General features: G+C 42.2%; 1 protein-coding gene across 2 annotated transcripts; it reads left to right on the forward strand.

Annotated features, from left to right (window-relative positions):
* The first annotated feature begins 3,690 nt into the window (after window positions 1–3,690).
* On the forward strand, window positions 3,691–12,895 carry EPHX3 (epoxide hydrolase 3). Of its 2 annotated transcripts, none has more exons than XM_032209379.1 (8): window positions 3,691–5,204; window positions 5,681–5,935; window positions 6,263–6,345; window positions 7,339–7,514; window positions 7,764–7,892; window positions 8,924–9,027; window positions 11,281–11,423; window positions 11,961–12,895. In XM_032209379.1, the coding sequence occupies exons 2-8, from the start codon at window positions 5,696–5,698 to the stop codon at window positions 12,196–12,198; spliced, it is 1,113 nt and encodes a 370-aa protein (XP_032065270.1). In that variant the 5' UTR covers window positions 3,691–5,204; window positions 5,681–5,695; the 3' UTR covers window positions 12,199–12,895. The 2 variants fall into 2 exon arrangements, with proteins under 2 accessions (XP_032065270.1, XP_032065272.1); XM_032209381.1 differs by having other exon boundaries at window positions 3,691–4,909.
* Window positions 12,896–18,567: the final 5,672 nt, after the last annotated feature.

Consider the following 18,567-nt stretch of genomic DNA (forward strand, 5'->3'; position numbering starts at 1 on the left):
ACGTCTATTTTCTGATGGGAGGAGGGAATGGTCACAACCCGCCCTGAGTTCTGTCTGTTGGGGCCAAGGGGAGGGCCCGGGGGGTGTTTCCCGGGGTTTGTTGTGTTGTTTCTTGTTTTTCAGTTGTACCGTTCATGTTCGAGAATCTGGGCTAGCAATGGACAGGCACCGGTATTTATAGATTTCCTCTCAGCCTTGGACCAATCAGGCTGTGATAAAACCCACGTGTGACCATTCCCTCCTCCCATCAGAAAATAGACGTTCAGGTAAGACCAACGTCCTTTCTGTGTAGCTGAAAATGGGTTGCATCGACACAATGCCTTGAATACTCACATAGCATGCTGTGTTATCATTTACTATACTGATTCTTTGAATAAGCACAGCTGTGAATTTAGTGCACATTCTGAATCTTATATGCTCATCAGCAACTGGATTCACACAACGTATCTACATTAGACAAACCATGTTTTATTTTATTGTACTGTCTGATTCCAGTCTGAAGCACATTGCAAAAGAAAGATAATCTAGAAGAGGGATGAGTTGAAGGACTGAAGGATTTTTGTAATGTTAGGTCTTTGAGGGACACAAATCTATGACAATAGTGAAATTACTGGAGAGAGCAGAATTAACATTTTCAGTTATTTAAACACATTCAGCTGGTCCCTCACTTCCTTCAACATGACACTTTCACCATTTATTGATATCAGGAGTTCCTGATTACAGGTAGTCCTTGACTTATGGCCACAATTGAGCCCAAAATTTAGGTTGCTGAGTGAAGCATTTGTCAAATGAGTTTGCCCCATTTTATGAACTTCCTTGCACAGTAGTTAAGTGAAATTGTTAGTAATACTTTGTCAAAAGGTGGCAAAAGGTGATCACATGACCCTTGGGACACTGCAACCATCATAAATATGAACCACGGCAAGCATTTGAATTTTGATCATGTGCCATGGGGATGCTTCAACGGTCGTAAGAGTGAGAAACGATCATGTCACTTTTTTCAGTGCCATTGTAACTTTGAACAGTCATTAAATGAGCAGCTGTAAATTGAGGACTGCCTGTATACATAAACTTGTGCTTCCAGCTTTTTCCCGGCCACCTTGCATCCTGGCTGGCCTTCCCAGCAGGGCAGCACTGTTTTGCATAATCTTTTAGTGTACACCTTCCACTAATCCTAATGATATCACATCAAGGAAGGCTGCTGTGTACTAATAGCTGACTTAGTTCTGATTCTGTAGAGATCTCCCTGTGTGGGAGGATGTCAAAAAAACTATTTCCTCATTGGATTTCATGTTTTGGATTTGTGCTCACGGGGAAATAAACAAAAGAAGAGACCATTCCGATTTTTGGTAGTGGTGGGGAGTCACTGATTGCCCATCTTGAGCTACACATACAGAACTACTATGTCAATTGATACATCATGTTAAACTGTAGTGTAATTTGATCTCAAAGACCACAGGAAACCATTGTTGAAAATGTGGCCTCACTAAAATAGCTATAGCCTACAGGCAATCCTCAACTTATAACAGTTCATTTAGTGACCGTTCACAGTTACAACAGCCCTGGAAAAAAGGGGGGGCTTCTGACGTTTTCGCAGTTACAACCTTTGAAGCAGTTCCATGATCATGTGATCAAAATTCAGTGGCTTGGCAACTAGTTGATATCTATGACCGTTGCTGTGTCCTGAGGTCACACAATCACTTTTTATGACTTTCTAACAAACAATGGGGAAGCCAGATTCACTTAACAACAGTTACTAACTTATCAACTGCAGTGATTCACTTAACAACTGAAGCAAACAGAGTCGTAAAATGGGGCAACACTCACTTAGCAATGTCTCACTTAACAGAAATTCTGGGCTCAATTATGGTCGTAAGTGGAGGGCTACCTGTATTTTCACCACATCCATTGTTTGGCCACTGTGGGGGGGATTTGAAGGATAGGAATAGGAACGCTGCTTCCCAGAGGCAAAACATACGACATAAACTTAGCCAACCATGTGGCATTCCGAGTAAAAATGGGAAAAATCAAATCACTGTATTTAACCTCTTTGCGATGGAGTGAAAGTAGTTGAATAAACAAACTCATACATCCTTAGTTAAGATTATCTGAGATTTTTTTTAAAAATTCTGCTGCCCTGAATGGAAGTGAAATTCTACTAGTTCTGGGTTGGAAACATATCAGTTCTTGCTTTAAACTTGCTTAAAACTTACTTAGTTCATGTATATATTGCTGGCCATCAAATTTACAGTGCTATATTTTTTTTACATAACTCGGACAAACCCTTTAAGGGTTTTTTGGCATTTCATATCTTAAATGCACTTATGTGAATTAATTAATAGTAATTTGGACTTTAAATTTGGTTAAAAACCCATAATATAAAAAAATGCCAAAAATTGATAAATTTGAAGACAATTTTGCATGTAGTGGCAAATCATGACGTCTAGGAGTTTTTTCAATATTTTATTGGTTTTTAGCACACCAAAATACATGGAAATTAGATGAAAATAATCAAACAGCTTTTTAGTCGCAGACCTGTGTAATAAATAAGTTCTTTTGCAGGCCAGAGGTGGTATTCTGCTGGTTCGCCCCAGTTTGGGCAAACCGGTAGTGGCGATGGTGGGAGACTCTGCCCACCTGCCCAGACATCATCAGACGCTCTGCACATGCACAGAAGCACCGTGCATGAGTGAAGCATGCACGCAAACAAACATGCTCCTGGTTCTGAACCGGTAGTAAAGAGGATTTCATGCTTGCGCTAGGCTCCAGGGTCAGCTACCTAGGAAGTAGCCGGAGTATGAATCAAACAAGATCCTTGCAGTTTTATGTACTGTAAAGCAGTTGGAATTTCAATCAGTCATGTGCATACTTTATAGAGTTTATTTCTATATTACTGTTGGAATTGCATTTCATCCAACATCAGCTGCCTCTCTCTGTTTTTGCAACAACTGAAAGGTAGATGGTTTTCTTCCAGGAAACTAAAAGTGACTTGTTTGGAGCCTAGTGGCTTACTATCCCATAAACAATGCACACAAGGATTGAGTTCATACATTGTGCTTAGCCATGGATCTCATAATTGAAGAAGGCTCCAAACGTAGTTTGAATAGCAGGATCCAATCTGAGTCAGTCAGTGGGACCAGCAGCTTGTTCTATCCTCAGGGAACTTCTCAATCACCAGGATGTGGAGATCCATTCCTCTGGTTCTGGTGACCCACTCAGATTGGATCTTGCAACATTATCCTGGAACACATATATCTGCCTTCATTCCATAGTTTATATAGTCCAGTGCAAAGTCAAAATGGATCTTAGCTAACTAACCCTATACAGGTAGCTAACTAACCCTGTACAGGAAGTCCTCCACTTACAACACTTCATTTAGTGACCATTCAAAGTTACAACGGCACTGAAAAAGTGACTTAGGACCAGTTTTCACACACTTATGACCATAGTAGCATCTTCATGGTCATAGGATCAAAATCCAGACACTTGGTAACTGACTCATATTTATGACCGTTGCAGTGTCCCGGGATCATGTGATCCCCTTTTGCGACCTTCTGACAGGCAAAGTAATTGGGGAAGTCAGACTCACTTAACAACAGTTTGACTAATTTAACAACTGCAGCAATTCACTTAACAAATGTGGCAAGAAGGCTCATAAAATGAGGCAAACTCACTTACCAAATGTTTCATTTAACAACTGAAATTTTGGGCTCAATTGTGGTTCCAAGTCAAGGATTGGCTGTATTATATTTTTTTCCCTTTACCCTTGAGATGAAGTTCAGTCTTCCGCCACTATTCCTTGCACTGCTCTTAACCTTCACAAACATAAGATGAGGACTACCTATAGTTACACGGGGTGGATGCGGAGGTCAGCAGGGGAAACCTCTGGAGTGGCTCTCCCATTAAGCGGAGAGGGGGAGCCTTAATGTTGTGAGCATCCCCCGAGCCGCATCTTCCTTGGCTGTTGTTAAGAAAGTGCAGCCAGAGGGCCCAAAAAGGCACCTGCCTGTGGGCTTGGACTCCGTTTTCTGAAGCAGCTTATCGCTGCCTTCTCCCGGAGGCTTCCCCGTACCAGTAGCAGATCTGGCCCTGCTCGGCTTGCTGCCCCTTCAAAAATAAACAGGCCTCGACCGCCCAGCATGCCAGAGGCTCGATTACATTGGCTGCGTTAGTTGAATTTTGAAGCTGGGCCTTCCTGTGGTTCTTGGAAGGGCGAGCCTGCGCCTTTAAAAAATGATTTAAAAGTAGAAAGAATATTTTTTTTAAAGGATAAATGTAGAGAGAAAAGGAGAGCAAAGCTCAAAGCTGCTGCTCCCTCCAGTAGCAGTAAATAAATAGCTCATGGTTATGCTATTAGAGAAGACCTCCAAGGTCCATCTCTGCTATTATGTTATTCTGTTATTCCAGTATTTTAAAAAAATCCTGACCTGTCCCAAGTCAAGAATATTTTGGAGTCTACCCCAAACCTGCCAGCAATTGGAGAGGCTGTGGGGGTCCTTGCTGCTCCCTGAGCTTGGTTGTTTTCTTCCGCCTTAAAAACAAAACGCCTCCGTGATCTCTGGCCTCTTGCAGCAGCCGATCCCCACACTCCCCCACCACCCCTCCCAATTAGGCTCTGGAGACGAGATCCAGGCCCGGCCGCCACCTCCAATCTTCCCCGGAGCAGCGACCAACTCGCCGCCTTTGCCAACCCCGGCGGCGGAGGATGCCCGCCGGTGGGCGCTCTCACCGCCCTCGCCAGTGCGCAGGAATAGCGCCAGCCTTCGCTTGGTGGGGCGGAGCTGCGAAGTTGGCTTTAAACGGAGGAAGCGCGGTCCTTCCGCTTCTCTGAAGGTCGGAGCTGGGATTTGGGGCGACGTTTGAGCTTTGGCCGTTTGACCCTCGTTGATTCGTGCTGCGGTTTGTGCGGGTAACTGTCTCGTAGATTGGGGTCGGGGCATGCCAAGCTCCCAAGCTCTTTGACACCGGCTGGCATTCGGTAGTCTGGGCGCCCGCGTTGTAGCCAATCGCGTTTTAACGTCGGAGTTCATGTGAATGCAACCGGTGCTGTGGATTTAGCTCCCCGGGGGAACCCTGGTTTTACCCTGTGGGTAAAGAGGTTCGAGAGAAGCAATTTCGGCAAATCTGTCAGATCGTTTCGAGGTGGAGAAGGAAAACTAAAGAATTTAGGAAAGCGAGAAGGCTTTTGCAAAGCTGAATAAGAGGTATCATTTTGCAAAACCTAAATAGAAACGTTATTAACTTTTGAATTTCCAGCTCTCCCCTTTTCTGAAAGAAAGCAACTATGGTCCTTGTGGAAAATGTCAATTAATGTAAATGTATTTCTCCTGCCAGCCAGGTGATGCTCTCTATTCCCTTTTAGAGGTGTTATCTGCAAATTTATCTAAAGTATATTCTTATTATCCTGGCTGCCCTTTATGAAGCTGTATAGCATTCAAACGAAGGGTTGGGCCTGATCAGAGTGAGTTTGGATATGGATTTTCGTTTTCTATTCCACAGTTGTTTCTGCATCCTGCACATCCTAAGCCACAGAGGCAAACAGGAATCCCTTTTTCTCTGGGAGTTGTTGCAATTGATGTAGCTTGAAGTATTTGTTGGTGTCTAATGCTATTTGAAATTAAAACTCTGTTGTTTTAACTAAAATACCTAAAAGAAAAAAATAATCTTCCCTTTTGCCCAGGATTATATCCCCAAAATGGTATCTCTCTATCGCTCCTTACTGGTGCCCACTCGCATAATGCTGAAGGCCTCCAACATTGTGATGCAGTTGACCTTCTATGGTGCTGGTTGTATTGCTGCTCTTTTCTACTTTATGTGGGTGTTCAAGCTGATACTAACAAAGGGCCCAAGACGGGTGTTCCGGAAAATTAAGAGGCTCCCACCAAAGATCCTCACTGATTCCTCTTATGGTGAACACAAGTATCTGACCCTCAAGGTGAGCCTGTTTAAGTAAAGGTAGAGTTTACTGAGATCACATTAATCAAAGTTTACTTCAGATGTGAAGATAAGATCTTGGAGCATAGTGCGAAGGAATATATTTGAAAGGCTGGGAGGGGCATGTCTTAAGCCTTGATTACCTGCCTGTTTAGCATAATAATTTCTTTCTGAATGGCAGCTGCTGTCAAGAATGCAGGAAGAGGACTTCTTACCCAGTTTTCTAGCTGTAGATCAAATCTCTTGCAGGCAAAATGTGCTTTCTCACATGATTCTTGCATAACGGTGTGTTATTTACATCTTTCTCTGTCTTGGCACATTTGAGAAGTCAGGGATACGGCTCCACTACGTTACAGCTGGCGAAGAAGGGGCCTGCCTGATGCTTTTTTTGCATGGATTTCCCCAGAGCTGGTAAGTCTTACTTTGGTGTGGTAGTGGTAGAACATGGTCGTGCAGACAGTTTTAAACTGAGGGTTGGCATAAGTTAACAACCCAATGTGCAGGAATCCAAAATTGCAATCATCTTGGATTTGAACAATAATGAACTTCAAATTTAGATTTAAGCATATGATAAGGTAACACATCTGTACTCAGGAAATGAATAAGTGTGCAATCATGTCCATAGCTACAAAAAAATCCAAAGATATCATACACATGGTATATTACAAATGTAGGAGAGATGCATGACATAATTGGGACAGGAAATTACCCAGAGAGAACTGATATTCAGCTAATTGGAATTACATTTCTAAAAGACACTATAAATTTGATTTGATTTGATTTGATTAAACTTGTATGCCGCCCTATTCCCCCAGGGGACTCTGGGCGGCTAACAAACCAAATAGGGAAAGGGGAAGTACAAAAGACAAAGAAGACACACAAAAAAACAAATTAAAAACTCATCAACAGCCACAACCTTTCGAGTGGGGTTGGGAACTCATCAGCCCCAGGCCTGCCGGAACAGCCAGGTTTTAACGGCTTTGCGGAAAGCCTGAAGGGTGGTGAGGGTCCGAATCTCTACGGGGAGATCGTTCCAGAGGGCCGGAGCAGCCACAGAGAAGGCCCTCCCCCGGGGGGTCGACAATCGACACTGGCTAGTTGATGGAATCCGGAGGAGGCCTAATCTGTGGGATCTAATTGGTCGTAGGGAGGTGATTGGCAGTTAAATCATTGTCAGGCATTCAATTTTAATTACAATTGCAAAATACACCATTTATTTAGTGTTAGCTACATGTCAAATGAAATGTAAAATATATGTCCGGTGGAATATAATGACTCCTAATCAAGTGAACTAGGAGGTCAATATGAATGATATCAACTTATGCTAAGAAAATACGTGATGGCAAGGGAGCCTTTCCCTGTCCTTTTTCCTTACTCTATGTGGTTTCGGTATATATTATACAGGTTTACATGGCGCCATCAACTGAAGGAGTTCAGCCAAGCCTTTAAGGTAGTGGCACTTGATTTGAAGGGCTATGGCCTTTCAGATGCACCACTGGCTTGGGAGTGCTATCAAAGGGATATTATTCTGGAAGACATACAAGATGTCATCAAAGCCCTGGGCTCCAGTGAAAAAGATGGTGAGTTCAGTAAGAAGGTTTTTTTCCCCCTGATTGGACAATCCGATCTGCTATAATAGTGGCTATAATAGCCCTTTATTCTTGGGTGTGGGAGTGGGAAGGGCACGCTTGCTGTTGCTTTCCTGGCTAAGCTTTCAAAAATATTTCAAAACTACTCCAGGGAGCTTTTTGTGACTGAGTGAATTGATGGCCAAGATACTTGTTCAGGCTTTCTTTCCTCCTGGAAGTTTTTCCTCTTTTGTTCTTTAGGGGGTCCCAAGTGCATCCTGGTAGGTCATGACTGGGGAGCAGCAATTGCATGTGAATTTGCAGCCAATTATCCTAACATGGTGGAGAAGCTGATTTTTATGAATGGTATTCCAACACATGTTCTCTTCGGTAAGTCCAATCTTCTGTGTCTTTGGGCTCACCATAAGGGATTCCTTATTCAGGGTTCAGTGGCCATTGGAATTGTATAGTGAGTGGTTTGGGGATCAGACTGTTTATAGAGGAAGGAAGCCTTTTCTAAATCAGGTATTCTATCTCAGTAAGCTAGAGCTGGGCAACCTGAGAGCCCAGACCAATCTGTTTATCGTTTCTAGAGAGGTCTCTGGCCCAAGTTATTAAAAATGCATCAGATGAGTGTGGCACATTTACATGTGAGAAAGTAGCTGTAGCTCAAAGTAGCTAGGAGACAATAGATACCGATATTGGTTCACCTTGGCAACACTTGAATTCAGGAACCGGGTATGAGGGATTTGAGGCAGTGCTAAACCCTGTTTTAGAATGAGAATAAAGGCCAAGGGGAAGTGAAGTGGAGGCCAAATAGCAATGCCATCACATTCAGGAATGCCAATCTTTCTTGGCAAAGAACTTGGAGTAAGAAGAGGGAGGACGTTTTGAGGTTTGCTGACTTTCATCTCCAGCATGGGATTTTATAGAGTGAACCCTAAAATAGGATGGGCCTGGTTAAAATGATGAAAATTCTTCTGTACCAAAAAAGAGAACAATCCACCCAAAAAGGATAAAAATCCTGACCCTGTGGGTCAGCCACCCTCTTTAAAGTGACTTGTGCTTCTTCAACATCAAGTTGTGTTTCTGGGCATGAAAAAAAGGTTCTCAGTCTTGATGGAAGCTTTAATTGCATAGCACGTTGGCCCAGAATTCATTGTAAAATATCAGTTGCTTCCCTTGCTTGGGCTGGCAGCTGATCCAAATGCTAAGAATAGAAATCCAAACTGAATATTTGAATTTTCGACTATTTTAAAGATGTTTGTATCAAGAGGGCGTCAAGAGAAACATAATCTGAAAATTAGCTTAAATAACTCCAGTGAGGCTTCTTAGCTCTTCAAGGTGGCCTTTTTTAGATGTTTCATATATATGAAGCATTGCTTGTTTGCCTCAGATTATTTTCCTTTTCAATCTTGCAGATTATGTCCCCAAAAATCTCTCCCAAATGATTAAATCCAAGTACATATTCCTGTTCCAACTACCAAAGATACCGGAATGGCTGTGTTCCTTGGATGACTTCCATGTGAGTAAAGATTAGGGAATAGCCTGAAAATTTGTAACCTCTTGGTCTAAAGAGCATTGATCTTACTCTCCTAAAAGAGTAAGCTTAAATTAAACATATAGTAATTGATGGGAGGAACTATGGGTAATTTCTTTAAGCCTGGGTTTGTCATACTACATTGGTGGTAGTTTTCTTCTTTTGGTCCCTCTGTCAGGTTTCCTGGTTTTATCTGAACCCTTTGATGCTGTCTACTTTTTAAAAAAGAAAATCAGACTCTTTCCCTCCATAGTGCTTTCCGTGAAGCTGTTCCATGTTTTCAGTTTGTCTTCGCGGAACAGACAAGAGTGGATTTTTCAGGGGTAAAAGAACTCCATGGAATGTGAGGCAAAGGTGAATTTGTTTCATGAAGGACTTGGGGATAAACAAAGAACAGCTCTAATTACCTGAAAGATGTTATGAAATGCTTAGATTCTGATATGTTTAGAAAGAGAAGGAGGAGCCTGCTGTGTATTTTCCTGCATTTCTGCCTAGAGTTGTGTTGCTCTGATCCTCAATAGTCTTTCCAACACAACAGAATGATAGATGGACAGGCCTGCCTGTCCATCTGTCAGCAGGAAGACTCTAGAACAGTGTTTCTCAACCTTGGCAACTTGAAGATGTCTGGACTTCAACTCCCAGAATTCCCCAGCCAGGTTCTTCAAGTTGCCAAGGTTGAGAAACACTGCTCTAGAAACTGAACAGGATGGGAGCAGGTTTGGTGGGGATAGAAAGTGTTCCGATCTAGGCTTCACCCAAATCAGACAAGGGGACTAAACAGAATGAGGATTTTTTTTTCTCTGGATCTTTTGCATTTTGAACTCAAACTTCCTTTTGCCAGCTTCCCCCTTTATCTGTTGTGGCTCGGTAGCAGAGCTGGCAGCAGACTCAGACAGCTCAGACAGACTCCTTGTCGTGAAAAAAACCCTTTTTATTTGGCTTATGTGAATTCCTACCATTCACATCCAGCAAAGTTGTGGCAAACAGTCTTTCAAGGATCAATTGCAACCACTGACCTTATCAGTCCTTGGATAGTTGCCAGGCCAATAGCTTCCAGATGCAATGCTGTATAAGGAAATATTTGGCAAGCAGTCTCTCAAATAAGCAAATCTTCACACTAACGAACTAATTGTCTCCTGCAAACACTACTCGCCTTTTGCTCCTATTTATTCCCTATGGGAGGGGCCATTTGGCGTCCCCTTGTGCCTTTACTCCTGAGTTGACCTCTGTTCCTTAATTGTTCCCTCCTCCTGACAGCTCTTCCCATGAGCACATCGGGAACAGGCTCCAACTGTTCTTCAGTCCCACTTATCTCCGATTCTGAAGGTAGCCGATGACTGTCAGATGACCCTGGCCCCGTCTCTGCCTCTGACACAGAGCCCTCATCAGAGCCTTCCCCAGACTCCAGGACTGGCTCATGTTCCTCCCCAACCTTCTCACTGTCTGAGTCTGCTGCCAGCTCTGCTGCTGAGCCACAACAGATAAAGTGGGAAGCTGGCAAAAGGAAGTTTGAGTTCAAAATGCAAAAGATCCAGAGGAAAAAAAATCCTCATTCTGTTCAGTCCCCTTGTCTGTTCCTTGCTGGTCATGCAACCCATTGAAGAGTATACACAGCTTCCTCTGTGCTTCCCAGTGTACAGACACGTACAGATAGTACAGGTGGGAAAGACAGAAATGCAGGTAACACATAGTTTTATTTCATGGAAGCCTGTGGCTGCTATGGGTAGAAGGCTTATAGTAGAACCATTCTAGAAGCAAGATTGCATTCTTTCCTTGATTTATTGGGGGTTAATAAATCTTTAATTGCAACCAACACAGCCATACTTCTGGATTAAGTGAAGCAACTTTGTCAGGTATCTAGTCTCTTTAAATCAGAATCCAGGAGGATAAACACATCAGACAAGTTCATATTGCTTCAAGAGTTCCAGTGGGGTATTAATCATGAAGGTGTTGGACTAGGGCTGCAGGAAGTTTCAGGTTCAAATCAACAGTACCTTCAATCATAGAAGCTCACTTTGGGCCAGTCATTATCTCTCAGTTAAATTACATCATGGGACAAATGGATGTGCAAATGCTACATACACTCCTTGCAGAAAGAAAAAAGGGCTATAAATGTTATGCATAAATGTTTAAACTCTCAAAAGGATTTTCAACGGTTTGCTCTGTCTCAAAAGACCTGGTGTTATACAAGAGGGATATGTGTCTGACTTGTATCTACATGTTTTGTCTTATTTCTAGGTAATAAAAGTGGGCACACCATGCGAGAAGACAAGAATCCAGAATGTTGATTCACAGCAGATGAATTGCAGCCTCACTTTGTATAATTTCTCAAGGCCTAACGCCTTGACTCCACCTATTAACTACTACAGGAATATTCTCAGGTGGGAGAACACTCCACCTTGGCTCTGGTCTTGGGTACTATCAGCCTTTCTTCCTTCCCTTGGGATTGTCTGAACTAAAACCCAGTTTCTTTTAATATGTCAGGCCAGAGAAAATCCTGCTAGTTTTCTGAAAGGCAGTCTGACAGACCTTTATTTCTAGTAAAATTGGGAGGTATTGGGTGGTAGGCTGATGCTAAAGTACACATTCTGGTGAGAGAGAAGTTCCCTGAGGATGGGTTCCAGTACGAGTCCAAAAGCTCAAAAGAACAAACTTCTGGTCCCAGTGACTGACCCAGTTTGGATCCTATAACATTATCCCGGGACATGTATATTTCCCTTCATTCGTGATGCTAAAATATGAACATGCTGTCCTTAACAAATCCTCCTAGCTTCTTCTTAGTGATTGGTGTGCATGAAACCTGGGGGAGGGTGAGGGTGTTGTAAGCATGTAAAAGCATTTTTAGCATGTAAAAGCAGCAAGCTATTAATTAGACGGGGCTCATTTTAATGATTATCAACATGTGCCTGCCTTTACAGCTGGATACCACCAAAGCACAAAGATATTTTGGTGCCCACTCTGCTGCTCTGGGGCCAGAAGGATGCATACATGGAAGAAGGACTGGTGAATCAAATACTGCCCTATCTCCAAGGCAGCTATCACATACATTTCTTCCCAGACGCGAGCCATTGGCTACCTGAGGAGCAGCCTGACAAGGTCAATAAAGTGATATGGGATTTCCTTCAAGGGAAGAAAAGTGATAAGGAGCTAAAGTAACTGTTCTATAAAGTAAAGGCATCTGTACTACTTGGCGTGAAGAAATAGCAGCCACTTGGCTCTGGATTTCTGATCCTTGTTTTGTGTGAGATGTCTGCATTGTATTGGAATCCAGTCTCAGGTAACGTTTAATTGGCATTTCCCCAGATTCCACTTCCTATTTTGCACCGCCATGGAATTAAAATACAATAGAAAAGCAAGTCTCAGCTATATTTGTTGACATGCCTTGCTGTGGCTGAGTCTTGAACTCTTCCTTACTGCCTAAGATTGAAAGACAAGAAGTTGTTGGCTTGAATCATATTGAAATCAAAGTTCTCATGACGAAGTCAGCCTCTTGTTGAACTATGAACCTGGGATGTACTATCAATTCCTCATGAAGAATTTGTTTCACGACCCATGAAAGACTTGGAAGAATGACTGTGCTGGCAGATATCATAAAATTACCTGAGAGCTTATTTGCAAAAATATTGAACACTCCATTAATCTAAACAGAGAAAAAGCAAAGACTTTCTGTAGCAGGAAATGTCAAATATACTGTATGTATATATGATAAATTGCGGGAAAGAGACTATTCAGTATGTAAAAGGATGATGATGTGTGTATTTTAGTGTAATATAAATGCTCCCTATGCAAGATTTGGGTAATATAATTGTTGCCTGCAATTGTGATAAAAGATTTTTGGGTTGTTGAGATTTCATTTATCCTCATATTTTGGACCTGATATTTATTTAAAAGGTTGAGTTGATAGATTGTTTGGGTCAGCAGGCTCTGGTGCAGGGCTGAATGTGGAGAATGCAAGGTTGGAAGCCCCAATCTTTCTTTCCCAGAAGCTTTTGAGATTGATACATACTAATTCCACATTGTGGCTTAGTAGTATTTTTTTTAGGGAGTGCCTTGCTTAGCATTTCTTCCTTTTCAAGGAAGATAAGAAAAGACATACAGCCTATGCTCCTTCCTTATGCTGCCACCTGCTGACATACTGTAGACAGTGCAGACAGCTAAGGCTATATGGCTCCTCTTGAGCAACTTCTTGGATGGATTGATAGACCAATGTCACAAGAAATAAGATTTAGTCATTTTAAAAAAGGAAAGAACATATAACAGCCCTCTTCAGCTTTAGGCAGTTGCATTTAAAGGTTTAGGTGAGATAATGGGGAAATAACATTCAAATTACAGATTGCAACTTAAAAAAAATCTCACATAAAAGAACAGCAAAGCACAATGTAGTCTCCAATTGATGTTGATCCCCCTTAAGTTAGAGGAACTGTGCTGGAAAGTAAGTCCATGTTGCATAAGAGACACAATTTGCACACAATGCATAGAGAATATAAATCCCAGAGACAACAAGACATAAAGAGCAATTCCCTTTTTATTATTATTATTATGTGGTTAATCTTTGGTGAGATTCACAGCCTTTGGAGCTGGTTGGTAGCTCAACAGCTCGAGTCCTAACCAAGGACCTAAGAACTGTTAAGGTAACGTCGGAGTATATAAGCTGTTCCAAGTAGGGTGGTTTTTTGTAGAATCAGAATGTTCAAGTCTGATAAATTTAAATTTTCCAAATAGCGAGGTAGCCCTTTAGGTATTGCTCCAAGGGCTCCAATTACAATCGGGAAAACACATGATTTCTTTTTCCACAGTCGCTCAACTTCAATTTGCAAGTCCCGGTACTTTGGGATTTTTTCTTGCTGTTTATCTTCAATTTGTGCATCTCCAGGTATTGCAATGTCAATGAACCATACTTTTTTCTTTTCAACTATTGTTATGTCAGGTGTGTTGTGGGCCAAGTGCCTGTCAGTCTGAATTCTGAAGTCCCACAAGATCTTGACTTTCTCATTCTCTAAAACCTTCTGAACCTGATGTTCCCAGTGGTTTTTGCTGTACTCAAATCCAAATTTTTGCCACAATTTCCAGTGAATGATGTTAGCAATACAGTCATGACATTGTAGGTAGTTAGTTTGTGAAATTTTGGTGCACCCCCTGATCAAGTGGTCGACTGTCTCGTCTTTCTCATTACAGAAGCGACATTTGCTGTTGGTGGTAACATGTTGAATTTTTGCCTTCATGCAGTTTGTGGCTAAGGCTTATTCCTGAGCTGCCAAAATAAAGCCTTCTGTTTCTTTTTTCAGTGCTCCTGATCTTAACCAGTTCCAAGTTAGCTTTTGGTCAGCTTTGCCTTCAATACTTTTCAAGTATTGGCTATGCATAACTTTGTTTTTCCAATTTTCAGCTCACTTCTCAATTACTTCTTTCTTATATTCAACTTTTGACTTAGTTGTCTTTAAAAGGCCTCCTTTATTTACTTCCTTAATCATTGGTTCTTTGCTTTTCTGGATGTAATCATTCAGGCTGTGTTTTTCTTCTTCCACAGTCTGTTTTACTTGTAGGAGTCCTCGACCACCCTCTGCTTTTGGTAGACATAATCGGTCAACATCACTTTTAGGGTGCAAAGCGTGATTCATTGTCATAAGCTTCCTTGTTTTTCTGTCCAAATTGTCCAACTCCATCTGAGTCCAGTCAATTATTCCTGCAGAGTATCGAATCACAGGTATAGCCCAGGTGTTTATGGCTTTTATGATGTTTCCTCCATTCAGTTTGGACTTTAATCTCTTGCGAATTCATCAAATGTACTTGGCTGAAGTTAATTCCTTGACTTTATTATGCATTAAGTCAGAGGCCTCTAAAATCCCCAAGTACTTGTAGCCTTCTTCTGATTTTACTGCCTTTATCATTTCTTCATTCTCAAGTTCTATTCCATCATCTTCTATGACCTTGCCTGCTTTGGTTGCCATTGTTGCACATTTGTCAATTCCAAACTGTATACAAATGTCTTGGTATGTCCATGTTTTCCTGTAACTTCTTCACATCTGCTTTTGGGCCATATTTTACAATTGGTATGAAAGGAGATCAACCCCGACTGCTCTTTAGAAGGCCAGTTCCTGAAGAGGGAAACTCAAGTACTTTGGCCACCTAATGAGAAGGAAGGATTCACTGGAGAAGAGCCTAATGCTGGGAAAGATTGAGGGCAAAAGAAGAAGGGGATGACAGAGAATGAGCTGGCTGGATGGAGTCACCGAAGCAGAAGGCGTGTTCTTAAATGGACTCCAGAAGATGGTAGAGGAAAGGAAGGCCTGGAGGAACGTTGTCCATGGGGTCCTAATGGGTCGGACACGACTTCGCAACTAACAAGAACATGAGAGGACAGTGCCATCTGGTTGAGTCTACAAAGTAGCTTTGAGTCTTATGAGGGGGATATAACACTTTTTGCAAGAGTGGCACTGATATTCATGTCAAATGTAGGAAAACTGCTTAGGTTGCCTTGTAGATTAAAGTGAGAAGTGAAACTGAGCTACTCTTCTGTTTTTTGGGGCAGGCGCAGCTCCTGCATCAGAGGAATAGGCACACAGTGCAGCAATGGCCTCATTTAGGGTTATGAGATGTCCAGCCAAATTGTCCTCATGTCCTCCATCTCGCAGACACAATCTTAAAATCAAGTATTGTCCATCTTTTTCAGAGTCTTGGTTACTTTTCTGGAGTGTTTTCACATCAGCAATCATGGAAACTTTCATGTTTTGTGACTTTTAAAATAGTTTGCTTCTTTCCTTCCCTTATCCCTTGACAGATTTCGCAGCCCAATATTTATGTTGTTTAATTCATTTCCTGTTTCCAATATTCAGCTACAATCCACCCCCTTCAAATCTACTATCCCTGTAGTCTGGAGATCATATTGACTTATCATATGTTTCTACGGCAAAGTTTGAAAAGCATGTTGATTTTATATTATCTCTAGCACATTTTCTGAAAAGTAAAGACTTATGGGAAAAATATTGCAAATTAAAAACCAGATGTCTTTCTGATGCTGGAAAAAATAATTTCAAATACATGTAGCCCCAAGTACATTTTTTGCAGCTCTTTGCTGTATTTTTGGTTGCGGGTGTCAAGAAAGTTAAACAATGAGTGTCTCCTTTTTGCCCCTGTTTGTCCTCCTTTCCAATTCACCATGTCCTCTTTTGCCTGTTCAGCTATCTGGTATTCTTACCCTCAATTGCAGGGATAAGAGATAACACCTGGGGCAGAAATTGAGTATGTCACATACATATGGGCAAAAGGGGTATTCCCCAAGCAGTTGTTCTCCTACAAGCCCCTTTGGCTTTTTGGCTTCCCTGAAGAAGTGGAAAGCCTGATCATACTATCAAGGAGGATCTAATTAATGCAGAATTCCACATCAAACCATCCCCTAAAGCTCCTAATATGCACTTTTTCATCCAGGACTTTGAAAGGAGCACTGATAGGCAGAGGTGGGTTGCTAACTTTTAAACTACTGGTTCAGGTGTGCTCCTGCGCACATGTTTGCGTGCATGTGTGACACTTCTGCGCATGCGCAGAAGCATCCAGGCAGTTGCGTGGAGCCTCCCGCCACCGCTACGACTGGCCGAACCAGCAACAACCCACCTCTGCTGACTGGGCCAAGGACAAGTCGGAGCCCTGAGAATTAGGTAAAAGAGGACTGCTCAGGAAGCAGTATTGCCAAAGGCTCCCTGGAGATGGTGAAGGAGCAGGGGCAGCTTCACCCCTCTATAAATAAAATGACGGTCAAGATCGTGCGCTTGTTTCAAAGAGGATGCTGTGAATTAAACTCCTGGAAGACAGAGCCATATCTCTGCTTGCTTGGCTCTTTGCCAGCTCCCTTCCCCCAGTTTGTTCCACTGTGGGAATGCAATCTTCCTCAGGCACCGGAAATGCTTGGCTCTAACACTTAGCATATGGCAGGAGGGCCTAGCCTTAGGAATGGATCACTTGGGCCTGATCTTGTATGAGAAAAGCCACCCTCCCTTTTAAACTGAAAGAGGGGAGAGTAACTTGGTTTGGGGGAGGCACACCCATTGCCCGGAGGTCTAAAAGAAGCCTGTGTTAGCTCGGTGACTGGAGATGTACATTTTTCAAGAAGGAAATATTTGCCTACGAACAGCATTCTGTCTTCAAAGGCCTAGCTCTGTGGAAGGGCTTCAGAATGAGAAAAATGTGTTATCTGCGTAAGGCTTTTTGCTACAATGCAAGGCATTAAATGCAGGAATCAGTCTGAGTTCAAGGTGGAAACCAGAGGAAAATGCAGCTTAGTTTCAACTGATCCTCGCATCTGAGGCCTTTGAAGTAATGGACACTTGTTTTTCAACTCAGCGGTGTTATTCAGGACTCTGGTCCTTATAAAGACACAAGAAAAGCACACTCTTTTCTTCAGTTGTAATCCTAGTCAATTTTATTCCAAAATGGCCCAACACACTCTGGCTGCCAAGGGAATCTCCAGGACCCAAGTGGACTTCCTACTTTCTTATTTTCAGCTCTGTTTTCCTCAGTGGAGGGTTCTACTCAGTGGTGAAATTCAATTTTTTTTACTACCAGTTCCATGGGCATGGCTTGGGATGTGTGGCAGGGGAAGGATACTGCAAAGTCTCCATTCCCAACCCACTCTGGGGCCAGCCAGAGGTGGTATTTGCTGGTTCTCTGATTTACTCAAAATTTCCGCTACTGGTTCTCCAGAACCTGTCAGAACCTGTTGAATTTCACCCCTAGTTCTACTGTTGAATCAGGTTGTGACCTAAGAAACAGATTGCATTATCAATAACACCTGGGCTTGTGTTGTGTTATGTTGTAAATAGATATATGGTATAACACAATTAGATTGAAGAGAGAAGCCAGGAGCATAGAAAAAAAAGTGGAACAGAATTGTGGTGAAAGTGACTTTTCTGAGTTGATATTTCAAAAACACCTGATAATTGTGTGTACTGATAACTGGACTCCAATGAGGCAGCTGTGTAAACCCAATACACCGACAATGGGGGACAGCCTGTGAAGCAGTTGCTTGGAATTTCCAGAGGAGTTTTTTTTTCTTTTACAGAACTCTTTAGTTTTCAAAAAATGGTATACTCCCTACAAATGTTTGCTGGGCTTCCATTGTTATTAATGCCAACCAGCATGACCAAAAGTTGGATAACTGAGAGGTGCAGGATCTACCTCACAGATGAAGAAACTTCTAGAGCTTCAATCCTAGGATGTATGTCTCTCTCTTCCAGGCTTCTTCTACAGGACCTTCTACAGTCAACTGGCATCAGATATTAGATTTGTTATCAACTAATTTTGGGAGGACAGCACAGCAACCTCTAAGACTTTGTCCCATATTGCTCAAACAGACAATATGACCATGTTACATAAACATAGCTATTAGGGTTTACTTGTGCACACCTAGTCAGTTGTGCTTTATTATATACCATAATAACATAGACTACTGCTTAGTAGGATATGGAAACCAAGATTAAGTCTAAAATCCTAGGAAACCATACTCTTCCCAAGGCTAGCAAGCCATTTAAAATA

The sequence above is a fragment of the Thamnophis elegans genome, chromosome 2, assembly GCF_009769535.1.
Source record: "Thamnophis elegans isolate rThaEle1 chromosome 2, rThaEle1.pri, whole genome shotgun sequence".
NCBI lineage: Eukaryota > Metazoa > Chordata > Lepidosauria > Squamata > Colubridae > Thamnophis > Thamnophis elegans.